The sequence below is a fragment of the Gracilinanus agilis genome, chromosome 3 (genome assembly GCF_016433145.1).
Source record: "Gracilinanus agilis isolate LMUSP501 chromosome 3, AgileGrace, whole genome shotgun sequence".
NCBI classification, from domain to species: domain Eukaryota; kingdom Metazoa; phylum Chordata; class Mammalia; order Didelphimorphia; family Didelphidae; genus Gracilinanus; species Gracilinanus agilis.
Window position 1 is genome coordinate 553,898,406 of NC_058132.1, and position 17,511 is coordinate 553,915,916.

General features: G+C 34.6%; 1 protein-coding gene across 4 annotated transcripts in view; it reads left to right on the forward strand.

Moving 5' to 3' along the window:
* RBM26 (RNA binding motif protein 26) overlaps nucleotides 1-17,511 on the forward strand; it is a 106,884-nt gene that overhangs the window by 71,066 nt on the left and 18,307 nt on the right. For all 4 annotated transcript variants that reach the window (XM_044670575.1, XM_044670576.1, XM_044670577.1 and 1 more), the window contains 5 exons: nucleotides 5,917-5,991; nucleotides 6,986-7,153; nucleotides 9,068-9,172; nucleotides 12,011-12,211; nucleotides 15,738-15,824. In XM_044670575.1, coding sequence (XP_044526510.1) covers nucleotides 5,917-5,991; nucleotides 6,986-7,153; nucleotides 9,068-9,172; nucleotides 12,011-12,211; nucleotides 15,738-15,824 — 636 coding nt within the window. The remainder of the gene's footprint in view (nucleotides 1-5,916; nucleotides 5,992-6,985; nucleotides 7,154-9,067; nucleotides 9,173-12,010; nucleotides 12,212-15,737; nucleotides 15,825-17,511) is intronic.

The following is a 17,511-nucleotide window of genomic DNA, read 5'->3' on the forward strand; positions in this document are numbered from 1 at the left end:
GAAAATGGACTGTGATGTGTGAGGAATAAAGAGGTAATCATTTTGGCTGGATTGCAGTGTTAGTTATTTCTTAAGGACCTGCTATATTCCAGACCTTTGGCTAAGTGCTAGCAACACAAAGAAAGGCAAAAGACAGTCTACTCTCAAGGAGCTCATAGTCTAATGAGGTAGAGAACATGCAAACAGCAGTGTATTACTGAAACAAGATTTATTCAGGATAAATTGGAGATTTATCATCAATACAGATGGAACAGTAAAGATGGAAAGCATTAGCATTAAGGAGGATGAGAAAACACTTTGTATAGAAGGGTGGGATCTTAACTGGGACTTAAAGTTAGGAGATGATGATAAAGATCACCCTTTCTCCTTCAGCAGACCACCCACTCACTATATGATAAAGGAGAACATTCTATGAAAGGACAAACAGTAAAATTGCCTAGGATCAGGAGATGTAATATTTTATTTGGAGAATGGCAATGTGACCTGTTGTAGAGACAGATCATATTGTGTAGGTGTTGGATACCAATCAGGATTTTATTTTTGGTCTCGGGTGATATGGAGCCAATAAAATTTATTGGACAGGAGAGAGGGGTGATGGGTGCTGTAGAAAGTTCTCTTTCTGTTGAATGGAGGATGGGTTAGAGTAGGATGAGACTTGAAGCAGCAAGACAAACTAGTAGGCTAGTGCCTTATTATATAGGCTAGGCATGATTGAAACGGGCCTATAATAGAGTGAGAGCAATTATCAGAAAACAGAAGGGAGCATGTGCAATAGATGTTAGGAATTAGAAGTGGCTTAACTTGATATAATAGATTGGATATGTTGGGCTAATAGAGAGGGAGGAGGAGGAATAAGGGTGACCAGGAAGATTAAAGTACCTTCTGCTCTTCTTTCTAGAATTAATACTAAGGCAGAAGGTAAGAGTTTTGTTGTTGGTTTTTTTTTCTAAGAGAGAAAAAGAGGAAAGAAATTAGGAAGAAGAGAGGGTTTAGGGGGAAATAATGATTCATTTTTCATTCTGTTGAGGTTAAGATGTCCATGGGACCTCCTGTGTCAGATGTCTCAGTAGGCATTTGGAGAAGTGAAACTGGAGGTTAGCAGAGATGTTAGGGCTGGGTAAGTAGATTGGAGGAATATCAGCATAGAGATGATAATTGAAGCTATGGGACTTAAAAAGATTGAAACAGTTCAAGATAGCTCTGTGGGTACCCAAGGTGAGCAGCTATAATTCTAATTAAGATTCTCTCAAAGGATTCCTAATCTTTTGTTGTTTTTGATCCTTAGGATTGATCCTACTAGGTCTAAGGAAGAAGAGCAGTAAGAACCAGACAATTGGGGTTTAGTAACTTGCCTAGGATCACATAGCTAGGAAGTGTCTAAGGTCCAGTTTGAATCCAGAACCTCTCATCTGTGAGCCTGGCTCAATCCACTGAGCCACCTAGCTACTCGTTAGAAAGGATTCCAAGAAAAAAAGTGATAAAGTAGGATGGGAGCGAGGTGTCATAAAAAGCTAGTGAGAACAAAGTATCAAGGAGAAGAGGATGATCAGAGTCAGAGGCTGCAGAAAGGTTGAAGATTGAGAAATAATAGATTTTGTAATTAATAAAGTATTAATAATAACTTTGGAGACAACAGTTTCTGTTGAATAATGAAGTTAATATTCAGACTAAACGTAGTTAAGAATAGATTGAGAGTAAAGGAAGTGGACACTATCTATTGAACTGACATTTTCAAGGGAGAAGAGATACTAGACAATAGCTATTTGGAGTCTTCTAGATCAAGTGAAAGTTTTTTTTTTTGAGGATAGGAGAGACAGAGACTTGTAGACATTGGGGAAATAGAGTATAGATAGGGAGAGACTGAAGATAAGTGAGAAAATGGAGTTGATAGAGTGGCAGTCTGCTGAAGGAGACAAGGGTGTAATGGTTTCAGAAAAGACACCTTTTACATATAGTCTTTGCAAAAAGGACCATCTCTTCATGTGAGACAGGTGAAAAGACATAATGGCAAAAGGCATTCAGATGGTAGGGAATGAGGAAAAAGTGATGCAGTGGGAGCTCTTGGTGAATAGTCACAATTTTTTCAGTGAAGTATGAGGAAAGGTTCTTAGCTGAAAGTAAGTGGGGCTGTGGAAAATTTGAGTTAGGATGAAAAGTTTTGGAAAAGCTGCCATGGTGAGTGTGATAGTAAGTCACTTAGGAAGGTGTAAAAGGATTGCCTTGCCATAGTGGAGGCCTAGTTGAGATTTGTAATGGAGGTAACAAGATTATGCAATTTTCTCAGCTTTAACTGGGAACATGTAAGTAGGATTGAAGACAAATGGGTAGAAATAATCTAAGGCTAATGCTTAGCAGGAAAACATCAGTTGGAAAAGATGACAAAAGATGATAAAAGGCATACCTGAGAAGAGTACAATGTAAGATCGAATTGGTTTACCATGGGTTTTAGTTAAGGAAGGGAGGAGAGTGTATACAGTGCAGAGGTTACTACCTGGGAAAGAATTTAAGGGTTATGGGATCAGAGGACTTGGAGAAGATGAAGAAGAGGTTTCAGGGTTACAGTGCAGAGAGAGAAGTGTAATGACAACAGATTGTGATCATATTAGGGAATTTTAGTACTCACAAATATGAAAGTGAAACATTTGTGAGTGATGGGAAAACCAGGAATAGTTCATAAGAAAGTAATGAGTTGAGGAACTGGAAGATAAGGAAGGATGTTTGATAGAATAATCAATATGTATGTTGAAAAATCCTCTACTATGTGGATTGTGAGAAAGGCAAAGATCTCATTGAGGAAGTAAGAGAATGTTCTGGAAAGTTTGTAGTGTTCCAACTCCTCTAACTTGTTCAGTGGAGTGTGAGTGGAGATGAGGGAACAAAGGAAAGTTCAGCCAGTGCTAGAAGGGGCAGCCAAGGATACATGTTATCAGGAGATCCAGGGCTCAATAGGAACCAGAAGATAAAGGAAATGATTTGAGATGAAAACAAGTTTGTTATTTATGAGAGTAAGTATAGTATAGGTTGAATAGCTTTAGACTAGAACTCTGGGGAGTTGGGTTGTGATGGATGGGAATAAGGGAAGAAGAAGGAGTCAGGAGATGGAGAATGAAGTTTGAATTCTGACAGCCAAGGATTCAGAATCACCAGGATTCTTAGAAAACATGACTGAGTGAGAGTTTTTTTTAATTTTAAAGGAACGATTTTACATCAGTTATAAACAGTGCTAGGAGTTTGGCCTTGGGATTGAGTTTTCTCAGGGTGTTAGGCAGCTTGTGAGGGGATAAGTAGAATTAAACATCAGAATGGAATTTTTTTTCCTATCCCTCCAGGCAGACCAGTCCCTGGGGTAGCTGGAAGGAATGATGTTTCTTTATGTCTGGTAGGCAGAATTCCTATAAGTGGGGAGAGGCCAGTCTAAGGAGATCAAGCAGGCAATGGAATGACAATTTTTCTGTCCCTGACAAGTGAGTAGAGGCCAGTATAGGAGACCATCACATGGTGGGAAGGCATCTCTCTAATATTGAGCAGGAAGAGCCAGCCTAGGAGACCAGCATTCAGTCTATGTGCACAGTATACAGGAAGGGAAATAATGTCAAATAAAGCTGGAAAGATAGGTTGGATCCAGGCTATGAAATATTTTAACAAAAGAATTTGTATTATACCCTGTATACAGTAGAAAGTTATTATAGTTGTTTGAAAAAGAGAGTCACATGATCAACTCCGAACTTAAAAATTACTTTGGCAGCAATCTATAGGTTGTGGTAGAGTAATAAGAAACTTGAAGCGGGACTAATTAGGTAATAATCTGGTATGTGAGAGATGAGAGGGCATGGACTAAAGTGGTAGATGTGGTGAGGTGGAGTTTAATGTGAGAGAAGTTGAGATGAAAGAATTGGAAAGATTTGCTATTTGATTGGCTATGTGAAATGAAGTGTATAGGTGGGGTGTCCAAGATAATACTGAAATGATTAGGCTTAGACACTGGCAAGGGAGTAGTGCCTAGAGTGCTTTTGACAGAAATAGTGAAGTTTGGAAGGAGGAAGAGAAAATGAATTCTGTTTTAGACATACTGAATTTTAGATGTCTACAAGATTTGTAATGTGGGGTCTTGGGACAGTAGATTGGGGAATCATCTGCATAGAGATGATAGGTAAATACCATGAGAAGATAGAGGGAGAAAAAAAGAGGACCTAGGACAGACCCTTGGGAAACACCCACAGTTAGGGGGCTGTAGATACCTAATTGGTAAGCCATGAGGTATATAACAAATTAAAAAAAAAGATACTGAGAAGTATTCAGACTGGTATGAAGCATAATCAGGAGAGATTAGTGTTTCTAAAACCCAGAAAGGAGGGAGGAGAAGAGGCTCAACTATGTTAGATGTTCAGATGGTTGAGAAGAATGAAGAATGAGAAAGGACCATCAAATTTGGCAATTAAGACATCTTTGGTAATTTTGAAGAGAACTAGTTGACCCATGAGAATGGAAACTGGTCTGATAAGGGTTGAAGAGTGAAGTCATTAAGAAGAGAGGAATTGAGACAGCCATTGTGGACAACTCTTTCAAAGACTTTGAGAAAGGGAGGAGAAAAAAAGGACAGTAGCTTGAGTGGATGCAGGGTTAACTGCAGGTCTTTTAGTAAATAGAGGAGTCTTGGACCTATTTGGAAGGCAATTGGGGATGACCCAGTTGATCTAGAGATGACGGAGATTCCTGCAAGAAAGACAGATGATTGAGTCTACAATCACTGGAGAAAAGGAGAGGGGAATGGCATCACATGTAAATGTAGAGGGGTTGAACTTATTTTAGCAAGGTAAAGGGATATACCTCTTTGGCAGAGCCTGAGGGAAATTAGACTTTTCTTTGATAAAAATACATAGCCAAAATGATAAGATCAGGCTAATAGTTTATATTCTTAATAGTGTGATTCTTAGTTTATGCTGTTTAAAATTATCATCTTTGATATGGGTAAAAGGCATAACTAACAAAGTAATCAAATTTCTAGCTGTGAAAGTGATCTACTCTGGATTACAGTGACAGATTCCATATAAGACGAATTGAGCTCTTAATAAGATGAAATTCAGTAGGGTTAAATGTAAATAATATCCTACACTTAGGTTCAAAAAAATGAACATCGCAACTGCAAGATGCAGGCATGGACATAGTTATTCATCAATTTATCTGAAAAAGATATTTGGGTTTTAGTGGACTGCCAGCTTAATACGAGTCTTGGGTTGTCTTGAGAGGCCTAGCTTTCTGGAATAAGGAGGTGATCATCTCTCTGTACTCTGCCCTGTCAGACCACATCTGGAGCATTGTGCTCAGTTCTGGGTGCTACAGTTTAGGAAGGACAGAGAAGCTGGAGAGTATCCAGAGGAAGGCAACCAGATGGTGAAGGTCCTTGAGTCCATGTCATATGAAGAGGAAGGCACAGAAGAGAAGACTCAGTGGGGACATCATAGCTGGCTTCAAGTATTTGAAGGATTGTCATGTGGAGGGAGGGATTTTGAACTTGTTTGAGGGCAGAACTAGGAGGAATGGGTGGAAGTTCTGAAGAAAACCAGTCATGCTTGATAATCAGGAAAAACTTGGTAACAAATAGAACTGTTTCTAAGTGAAGCGGTCTGTGTCAGGAGACAGTGAGTTCTTCTCATGAGAGGTCTTCATGCAGAAGCTTGAGAATGGTGTAGTGGGGGTTCTTGTGGTATGTGGTTTGGACTGTATAGCCAATGTGTACATTTTGGGATCCTGTGGACTCTCAAACCATAGATTATAGAATTTTGAATTACTATATTTGACATTTAATTTATTTGTTAAATTAGATTTGACCATTTTCCAAATAATCATTTTGGTAGGAGAAATGTATACTGATACTTTTGTGATTTCTTTTCTCTTTTACCTTATCTTTCCTTATAGGAAGCACTAAAACTGCAACAGGATGTGAGAAAGAAGAAGCAAGAGATTTTAGAAAAGCACATTGAAACACAGAAGGTAACATGTCAATTTGATTTGAAGATACATTTACAAATGGGTTCTAGTTTTCCCTGACTTCTAATAAAAGATAATAATTTATTTTAAAAATTATTTGGAAGAATAATTATGTTTCTCTTGGTTGGATGCCACTATAAAGGATAATAGAAAAATTGGTAGTTTTGATGTGCACATGCTGCATTTCCCTGGTCTTTTGTTTAAAAAATGAAAACAAGGCAGCCATTTGTTTTGCTATATCATTGCTAGAGATGAATTTATGTACTGGGACAGGTATGCAAGTAGTTCTTGATTATTTGAGGTACTTAACAAAAATAGTGTCATTGGTAAATTAAGATTACAAGTGGTCCAAAAATATTTAGATTTGTCTTTGGAATTGTAATTCATAATTCTTTAAACAAAAGTTCAGCTTTAACTCAAAAACTAGTATTTGAGACTACTGTTTGTTAAGACTGCTAAGTAGAGAGAAAAAAATTGAAGACATCTTTATCAAGAAAGATCTGGAAAGACTTTTTACTTACTCATCATCTGCACTTTGTTCTACTTTAGGCTAAGAGTTCTGCTCTTTTGACTAATTAAAAGCATAAGCTGCTCCTTCCAAGATTAAGAAAGCAATTATATTTTCTTTCTTAATAGCAAATTACGGAGGAAAACAAACCTGGTTTTCTTATGTGATTTTTTTTCTTCATTCCAAAACGTAGTAAAAATAGACAGGAAAGGTGACAACGTTATCAAAATAAAAACAGAACCAAGAGCTTGATTTTTGTATGCTTTCAAATTGTTCAATAGCCAATTATTAAGAGATTGAAAAAAATAATTTTAATCCAGTGAAATAAATCCAAGCACGTTTCAGGTAAAGTCCAGTCCATAGTTTTAATTTGCTAACATTTTAATTTTTATGTGTATAAATTTAAAATGTATGTTCTTTCTATTCTTTACTGCATAAATACTTTTGTTTATATTTTCCTTTAACACTAACATTTTAAAATGTTGATAGATGTTAATTTCAAAACTGGAGAAAAACAAAGCAATGAAGTCTGAAGATAAGGCAGAAATAATGAAAACTTTGGAGGCTTTGACAAATAGCATTACTAAATTAAAAGATGAATTGAAAGCTGTTTCATCTGGAAGCTCCCTTCCCAAAAGCGTGAAAACCAAAGCTCAGGTATTCTATTCAGTTAAAAAGTAAAATGAATTTTATCTTAAATATCTCCATAGCATGCTAACATATATCTGTGAAACATACTAATGGCATCATTATTTTTAATAAAAACCTTTCCCCAGAAATTTCAGCATATTTTTCTAATCTTTATTGTTAGGTAATAATCTCATGAAAATGAGGGGTGGTGTTAATCCAATTTTATTTTAAAAGTTTAGAGTTTAATGAAGACTATTAAGGTGAGTCAAGGGAGAATTAAGAAGTAGAGTCTAAATTTCTTGTTGTCTTGTTTCCTCATTTTTTTGGTACTAGAAATTATTTATAGTTCAGAGCTATACTGTAGGACTGCCACATCCAGACTGGAGAGTCAGAAACCAAATTCTGTAGCCCAAATAAAAGACCTTGTGGTGGAAACTCCAGTTTCTAGAATTTTCTGGTGTGGCTTTGTTAGGCACTTAAAGGGTTTCAAAACATTTGAGATTTCATTGTATAGAAACTCCCTCTGGTGTTGTACATTAGCAACTCATCTAAACAAGCCTTAGAATCTAGACACTGATAGGTAAAATGACTTGTCCTTATTCTTATAGCTAATTTCAGAGACAATATTTGTATCCAACTCTTCCCAGTTCCAAGTTTGTTTTTTTTATTCATTGTATCTCTCTGGGGTAGTGCTAGTATTACAGAAATAGCTCATAATCAATCCTGAGAAATTGGGTTTCCTAATTGCTTACTGACGTTACAATGTTGAAATTGAAGCAGCGGGATCAACTTAGGAAATTCAGTCTTCCCAAACCACCTCTGACATTTGTTACCTCTGTGATCAAGATAAGTGATTTCATATAGTCACAATTTCTTTTTTCTGTAAAAGGGAGATAAATACCTATGGTTGGTTCTTTTCAGTGTTATCATGAAGCTCAAATGACATGTATATAAAGCTTTTCATAGATTTTTCTAGAAATATATAAATCTCAGTTACTGATATTAAAAATAAGCCATATCCTGATTCTCTTATTTTTCAAAAAATTAAAAAGTACTGATTGTATGATAGCTATTTCATGTCCTAGACTCTTATGTTATGGAACTCTACATTTTAAGGAATTGTTGAAATATGAAAAACAGATTCCATTTTTATGGCTAAATGAAACAAAATCCTGAAGACCTGTGAAATTTCCCTTTTCTTCAGAATGTTCTTTGTAATAATTTCAATTTTCCTATGTAACCCATCCTTCCTTTTTGTGTTTCTTGAGCACCTACATGTAGTGCATTGTGCTGTTTAAAATTGCTTATGGGTAGTCCCTAATTACAATTTTGGTTGGGAAGATATGTCTAGAGTTCTCTAAAATGTAAGACCATATGTAAAGGCCATAGAAATGAGAAAGAAGAAAAGATCAAGGCAGGTAAACATGGAGTGGGATAAGGGAATAATTACAGAAGAAGTTTGAAGCATTTGACTTGGACCTTGAAGGAAAGGGTACTATTTTCCTGCTTTTGGTTGAATCCTCAAAAGCTCCCAGGCTAGATGTCCAGAATGCCTGCATCTTCAGTGTTAGATTGATCATATTTCTCTGACGCTTGATAAGGTACCATTTTAATTTATCAATAAATGTTTTAGTCTCTCCTATATACCTAGGACTCTTCAAGGTACTTTGGGCACTGTAGAGTAGATGTGATGGAGAATGTCAATAAAGACCTGATCCCTAAATTCAGCAAACATTGCAAAAGAGAATATAAATTATGTGATAGAGATTATAAGAGAAAATAATTTTAAAGCAGAATGTGATTAATGAGTGCCAAAGTTGACAGGGAAAGCTTCATGTAAGAATTAGCTTATTCTTAAAGTGTTAGGTAAGATTTTAATAGATGGGAAGGATTTATAATGTTAACCAATACCTCAACTGTCTAGTCTTTATAATTTTTCAGATGCAGAAAGAATTATTGGACACAGAACTGGACTTGTATAAGAAGATGCAGGCTGGAGAAGAAGTCACTGAACTTAGGAGAAAATATACAGAACTACAGCTTGAAGTATGTTTTGTTAATATCATAAGATAAAAGGATACCTGGATGACTAGTATTTTTCAAAAACATTACTTCTGTGTTTGATAGTAGTGATTAACACCTGCCATGTTGTGCTAGTAGTAGGATATGGCACATCCACCATGGCCTGGCATGGTCTTTCAATACTTCCAGTGTACAAAGAACTCTGTCAGGAACTGTGGAACTTAAAGTTTAAGAAATCGACCCTGAGTTTCTGGTTCTTAGTTTTGTAAGGAGCTAAGAAAGCAAAGAGGCACTTGAATACCTTCTTTAGGGCCCCAGTTGGCATATTTATGGGACTGGCCTTAGAGGAAGGAAATAAGAAAGTTTATTGATAGGCTATGTAGAAGGGTTGTCCAAGTTGCTTTTTTCCCCCCTTATATTGACAAGGACACAATAAAATGTGGTCTTTAGAATATAGTCTTTTTTATGTTTTTTAAAAATTACACACTAAAATCAATTAAGAACAAGAGTGATCGACTTCTTACAAACATACAATTTTGAAAGTTACCATTTTTCAAAAAGAGAATGTTATATATTTTATAAGTTTAATGTGGTAATGACAGTGTTAATTGTTAAAGTTCTCTTAACATTTAATTTTAGGCTATATGTACTGTTGATCTGGTTTTTTATTAATTCTGAATCACTACATATAAATCTCAAATTTCTTTGAATTCTTGTTATTTATTATGGTGCAATAAATTATTTTCATGTGTCAGTTTATTCAGCTATTTTTCAGTTGTGATTGTGAAGTTGTTTTTAACTTTGTGCAGTTACAAATAATCCTTAGCCTGTGAGAGTTATGTTATAGGATGGTATCATGGTGTAATTGACAGGGCACTGAATTCAAGGGCAGAAGACACGTGGTCATATCCTACCTCAGACACCTTAATTGCTTTGTGACTTTGGGCATATCATGAAATGTGCCTCAGAAGGGGTCAGACTAATCGGTCTCAATGATCTCTTCCTGTCACATAGTAGACACTTAAATAATATTTATTGAATCGAGTTCCTACTCTAAATCTAAGACTGATTTTTTTTTCTCATCACTTTGTGCTATAATGTTACCTATGAGGGCAGGGTTTAAATTTTTCCCCAGTTGGAAATCGTACATTTTTCACTCCATTTTTTTCTTTCTTCAAGGTTTATCAGCTAGCATATATAAAGGAGTCTTTACTAAACTTACTTATTGAATCATGGCATTTCTAATCAGTTTTGATTCAGTTGAAATGTAGTAAACTGTAGAGAGTGCTTAAGAAAATATTGCCTATAGGTGGTGCTGTGGATATTTACAAAAAGAGGAAATGCATCATTTCCTTTTGATTTGGCTACATTTTTTATTTAGTTAACAAATTCTTAATTAATTTTAACACTGTTGCTATAAGATTTCTGGATTTTTAACAGGAGTATTAATTTTTTTAAATGTAAATATTTTTAGATTAAAAGGGAAAGGTAAATTCCATTAATGAAATTGTTCAGTGATATTTTCTACAGTTTGTAGATGTTACTTTTTTAATTGGTATTTCATTCTTGAAAATTCATGATAGTAACCTTTGAAATTTTGGGGGAAAGGAAATAATATGGGTTTCGCTTTAAAGATAGAAAGGTTGAAGGTTGACATTTTTATAGTGTTATAGTATTTTTTATAGGTTAAGAAATTGGAATTCTGGATTTAAAGTTTTAGTTGAGAATTTCAGCAATCGTGAATAAAGCATTTTAGTTGTTATTCTATAGTAGTATACCTACATAGAGACTTGAATTCTGCCTATCTTGTTGCTAAAGTTCAAATTGCAGCTGTTAGTAACACATTTATAGTGGAAAACATTATTCTTTTGTTTAATGTTAACATTGAATATTCTCTTAAGAGCTCAAGATTGATAAATATGTGGGACATGTGTAAAAATTTTTGCCCTGATGATGCTATTCACATTTGAAGTAATTGAGTTTATTTTTTTATTTCTTTAATGTGAAAAAAAATCCAGCACTGATATATAATTGTGTAATGATTTTTTTTAATTAAAAAAAAGATGATCTGGATAGCCTCTGATACATCCTGGCCTTTGCCCCCCATGTAAGCACCTGTACCAATGAGTAGGGTCCAAGGCCAAAGGACCAAATTCTCTCCAGAGCCTGTTTTTATGTGGCCTACAAGCTAAGAATGTTGTTTTATGTTGTAGATTACAATAAAACTTTGTTTTAAAATGTAAAAACTGTTTTTGACACCAGGTGATAGTAGTTGCTAATCTGTGTTGATGAAAAGAATTTCATCTTAAAAGAGATCCCTAGGTGAATGACATCATAAGTTGTTCTCAAATTTTTAATTATTTTTGGGAATCTTAGTTTAGAAAAGAACATATCAATTTCAGATATTAAGTCCTGTTTCATTCTTTGGGCAAAATAAGCAAACTGAGTTAAGGATTTCCCTTTAAAATTAAAGCTCCAACCTAGGTGATCCGTATTATATGTCTTGCAGACAAACAAAAATAAAAAAGCATAACTGACATTTTCCTAGCAGAATATTATTTTTAAAAGCATAAGGCAGCTAGAAGTCTGGAGTTAGGAAGATCTGAATTCAAATCTTGGACACTTAAATATATGGCCCTGAGCAAGTTACTTAACCTCTATCTGCCCTTGTTTCCTAATCTGTAAAATGAATAGCATCTACCTCTCAGGGTTGTTGTGATGGGAAAAAAAAGAGAATATTTGTTAAGTATGTTGTGAATCTTAAAGTGCTATATAAATGCTAGCAATACTGATGATGGCAGCAAGTAACTGATGTATTACTTGAATGTAAATAAATGGTATGCATTTTAAAATCTATTTTAGGCTGCAAAAAGAGGGATTCTTTCAACTGGTCGTGGGCGAGGAATTCATTCCAGAGGTCGAGGTACAATTCGGGGCAGAGGAAGGGGTCGTGGTCGAGGGAGAGGTGTTCCTGGTCATGCTGTGGTAGACCATCGCCCACGAGCATTAGAGATCTCTGCATTTACTGAGAGTGATAGAGAAGACCTCCTTCCCCATTTTGCGGTATCTAATGATTTTGATGACTATTTTATCTAAGCACATACATTATATTGAGGGAATTAAATTACATATCTCATAGCTACTTTCTTGGTGGTAAAAGAAAAAAAATTGCTTCTTTTGACTTTGAAGTAGGTAGAATACATGTTTTTCTTTTTTGGCTGTGGACGAGTTTTGTATGGTACCTACAGCTTTGGGTGGGTGTGTGGGGTGAGGATCTCAAAATAAAGCCTTTTCAGCAGTTACTGATTTTTTTTTTTCAGTTTTTCTACTTTTTATAACTTAAGCATCCACTTTTCTCTCCTTATATGAACCTATTGATTCAATACACATCAGATTGTTTTTAATGATGATACTTAAAGTACCATAGAAAATGACAAATTTTATTTGAGTACCTAAAACATTACTGAAAATGCAAGTCGATTGCTTAGTCCCCTAATATTTATAAAAAAACATGAGGAATGGATTCTTGATGCTCCTGGGTAAGATGATTAAAACCAAAGCACAAAATCTGAGATTTGGAAGGAAACTCGGAGGCCATCTAGTCAAATTTATACCTGAATTTAAGGCCCCTTTTACAACATAGCCAACAAGTAATTATCTACCCAACACTAATTCCAGAGGGTACCCTATTATTTGCCAATAGAGCCCATTTCCCTTTTGCGTTAACTCTTAATTTTTAGCAAATTTTTCTCAATATTAGACCTAAATTTTCCAGCTGCCGTTTCTACCTATTGTTTTTGGTTTTGCCATTAATTAACAAGAACCAACATCTTAAGTGGTCCTCTGAATACTTGAAGACAGCTCTCAAGTTCCTACTTCAGACTTAAATATTCAGAGTTCCTTCAACACATCTTCATAAGGCATGACCTCCAAAGTTCTTCTTCACTGATTTGGTTATTCTCCTAATGTTAATTAAGGAAATGTTGACTCATTTCCTTCCTAAAATCTGATACATAAAACTGAACTCTATTCCTCAGGTTGTCTGACCAGAGTAGAATACAACAGAACAATTATCTCCCATCCTGCATGCTGCTTCTCTAAGTGCATTCTAAAATTGCATTTGGCTTAGGTTGGCTTGCATTAGAATAACATTTCTACATCTTGAGTTGCTTTTTCTCCATGTTAGTAATATCCTATATTTGTGAAACTGATTTGTGGAACCTCAATATAAGACTTGATAGACTATCAGAGATCTGGAGCTAAAAGAGACTACAAAGACCATATGATCCAGTCTTCTCAAAAGCACTGCTCTTAATATTTTTGCATATATGTGATCTTTTGACTCCTTAAGTTATATGTCTTAACATTGGGTTCTCTGGGCCCAAGGATATAGTTTAGACCAATTTACAACTCTACCAACAATGCATTCATGTGCCTAGCTTCCTAAAGTCCCCATGGCATTAACTATTTCCATTTTTTTATCTCTTTGCCAATTTTCTGGATATGAGGTGAAATTTTTTAGTTTGAATTCTAGTATTAATGATTTGGAGCAGTGTTTCATATGGTTATTGACTTGAAATTTGTTTAAAACCTGTTCATTTCCTTTGACACCAAATATTTATTAGGGAATAACTCTTGGTTTTATATATTTGTATCAATTTCCTAATAAACCTTGATTTTAGACCTTTCTTTTTGATGTATAATTTTGGCATGACCTGCTCTTAAATTAAGCCACGTCTGCTTGTTTTAGCCATTGCTTCCTTTCTATATGTTCATTAATGGCAGTTAATCATTCCTTTTAGTAAAAGTTGTAGAATTTCCATGGAATTTAAGCCAAGCTTGCTGACCCTTTCAAACTCTACTTTAATTAGATTTAATTAGATTTATAGAGTTAATCTGAGTGTTTGGCAATTTGAACTAATCTGGGACAATGAGGTGCTCTTTTTACTATCTCTTTAGTTGTCTTCATGTTTGATTCCTTTTATGCATTTTTATTCTGTCCTGTCCTTCCCCTTGACTCCCACCCCCATGTTTGCATATCTGACTCATTCTTTGTTGCAGAAAAATGTCAAACAAAAAAATAAGAGCTGAAAAATTATTCTTTTTCTGTTATTTACTATCATGACATATAGTGGTTCTACCCCCTTCCTTTTCCTCCTCCTTTTTTTCCCTTTCTTTACCTTTGCTTCAGAATGTCCTCCTTTTTCCTGAAGAATCCATACTCTTCTCTTGTTGTGTCTTTGTCTCTCTTCAGACACCTCACTATTAGAATTATTTTTTTATCTTTAGTATTTTGTTCTTGAGAGCTTCTAAACTCTTCGGTAGAATTTTAGATCCTTTCTCTATTTTGGATCCTTTCTATATTTTCATGGAACCGTATTTTCCTCAAATATGAGGGTACACATCAAACTATGGGAGTAGCCAGATGTCTCAGTGGATAGAGCACTGGACCTGGCATTAGGAAGACTTAAATTCAAATCTAGCCTGTGACACACACACTCACCTGTGAGATTCTGGGGAAGTCACTTAATATCTGTCTTAATTCACTGGAGAAAGAAAGGACAAACTACTCTAGTATCTTAGCCAAGAAAATCCCACACACAGTATGGTCCATGAGATCATGAAGGTGTCAAATTGTGCCTTTCTTTTCATTATACTATCTTTTTATTTTTTGTTGAATTTGTGAATAATCTTGTTATTTGGAAAGAATCTAGATAAAGAAAATATTTCTTTTTAGAAATAAATGTTTTCATGGCAACAAATGATTGTTTATGTGGGTTATCATTTTATACTCAAGACATTTAAAACCATTATAGTGCCTTTTTCAATTATGAATTTTTTCTTTTACTTTTAATAACAGCAAAGTGGGAATGTTTCAAATGGGAATATTTGATAACTCAACTTTTTGAGAAAAAATTATTCTGGCCTTCTGATTTTCAAAAATAATGACATTTGTTGTAACAGCATTGCAAATAAGCTTGGAAAATGTAGGAATTCTCTCTGCCAAACAGTGTACAATAAATGAAATCAGTTATGCGCAATAGATGTAGTTTCTGTTCAAATCTAGGTTGTTCCCTTAAACTGATAACTCTTTAAAAAGAAATGTTGCATGCACAAACATGTAGTCTGCTTTGATTTCATTAGTATCTCATACAAAACCCCTCAACCAATGCAGCTGAGCAACTGATTTGCAACTCTGTAGTCTTTGGTATTTGCTGCTTGAGAGGGTAAGCAATTTGCCCAGGGTGTTATAGCTAATATGTATTAAGACTGGGACTCGACTGGAACTTAGGTCTTCCTTACTTTAAGGTTAATACCTGATCCAATGTATCCTTCCCATACACATATATTGTATCTTTGTGAGTGAGTGTGTATATGTCTCATACACAGACATAGGGAAAAGGTACTATTTATAGGTCACAATCAAATTCTATACAAATCAAGTTTTATGAGACTGTTGAGACTAACATGACATTACTGTTTTGTTCTACTTTATTGTGGGATGGGTTTATTTGTATAATTTTTATGTTTTTAATAATGTTTGATTTTAAGATTATGTAGCATTTAAATGGAGAATTTTTTTTTAAAGCAATATGGTGAAATCGAAGATTGTCAGATTGATGACTCCTCTCTTCATGCAGTAATTACATTCAAGACAAGAGCAGAAGCAGAAGCAGTAAGTCCAACAATACTTTAACCATTTGAAAAATGTTTTTTGAAAGTATTATTGGTGCCTTATTTTTTCCTACCACCTTAATTTCCTAGTAATCCACTGATCTTTCTCCCTTCTGATAGATTCTGCCTTTGTAACAAAAACAGTTGAACAAAAAGAACAGACAGCATTTTTATCTGAGAGCATATGCATCCCACAGTCTATTACTTTTCTACTCAAGAAGATGGAGTTTTATTGTGGCATCTGTTTTCTTGGACCTAGATTGGTCATTGTATTGAATTCTGAGTTCAACTGCCTTAAGAGTCTTATTTTGTTTTATTTTTAAAATTTATACTATTTGCTTGTGCTGTCTAAACCAGAGGTGTTTAATCTAGGGTCCATGAACTTGTTTTTAGAAAGTATTTTAGTATTTTTTCATTATAATTTATTTCCTTCATATCCTTATATATTTATTTTTTACATCTAAAAAACAGTATTCTAAGGAGTGCATAGGCTAAAGTGAGGTCGATGACAAAAAGCAGTTAAGAACTCTTAAACTGCATATTTCTCTAAATTCCTCATACTTGTCATTTGTTAAGATAGACCATTACAATATTTCCATTATACTTATACCGTCTATTCATTCAGCCCAGACTGTGACTATTTTGATACATATATGACCTCATCATCTTTGCTCTCCCTAAGGTGCTTGCCTAACAATTGGATTTTTGGGTAAAATTATGAGTAATTAATTTTTTTACATATTCCCAAATGGTTTTTCAAAAAATTTGAACTTATCCACCCTCCTAGCAGTCTTGTATTAGTCTGTTTATCTTGTCATAGCCCCTCCAGTATAGATTCTTTTATCATTTTTGCTAGTTTAATGGGTGTGACATTAATCCTCAGTTATTTTAATTTAATTTTAATTTTTCTTGTTAGTTATTATTTGGAGCATTTAAAAATCTTTGTTTATTGTTTGTATTTCTTTTGAAAATTGTTTCTATCTTTTGACTATTTACCTTTTAGAGACAGTCTCAATTTGCTTTTGTCCATCTCCTGTATATATCCTGGGTTTGGGACTGTTTATTTTGATGCAGTGATTCAAAACAGTTAAAATCATATTTAAGATTTTGGAAAAAATCTTTCTTACTATAGGGGAAACATTGGTGAGAACCTAGTAAGCAGCTACTCTTTATTTATTTATTTAGCCCTTACCCTTCTGTCTTAGAGTTGATATTAAATATTAGTTATGAGGTAGAGAGTGGTGGTAAGGGCTAAAATTGAGGTTAAATAACTTGCCTAGAATTATACAGCTAGGAAATATCTACCCAGTTGCCCCATAACATTTATTTTTTGAAAGGTAGTAGATAAAATGTATAATAGCAACAATAAAAATAATCATCAGAATAAACTATTATTCCTGACATGTTACTTTAAAGTTTGTACAGTGCCTTACATATAGGATTGATTTTGATTCTTATTAAAATTTTGTGATGTTGGAATCATTATCTCTATGAAAAAATTGAGGCTAAAAGTGGTTAAGTAATTTGCCAAAGGTCACACAGCCAGCAAATGTCCAAAGCAGGATTTCATAGGAGCCAAATTTAAGAGTCAAAATAGACCTTAAAGGTTCTCTATATGGATAGAGGAAAATGAGACCCAGAGAAATTTAGTGGTTTACATAACTAACAATTATGAATTTCAGGTCTTC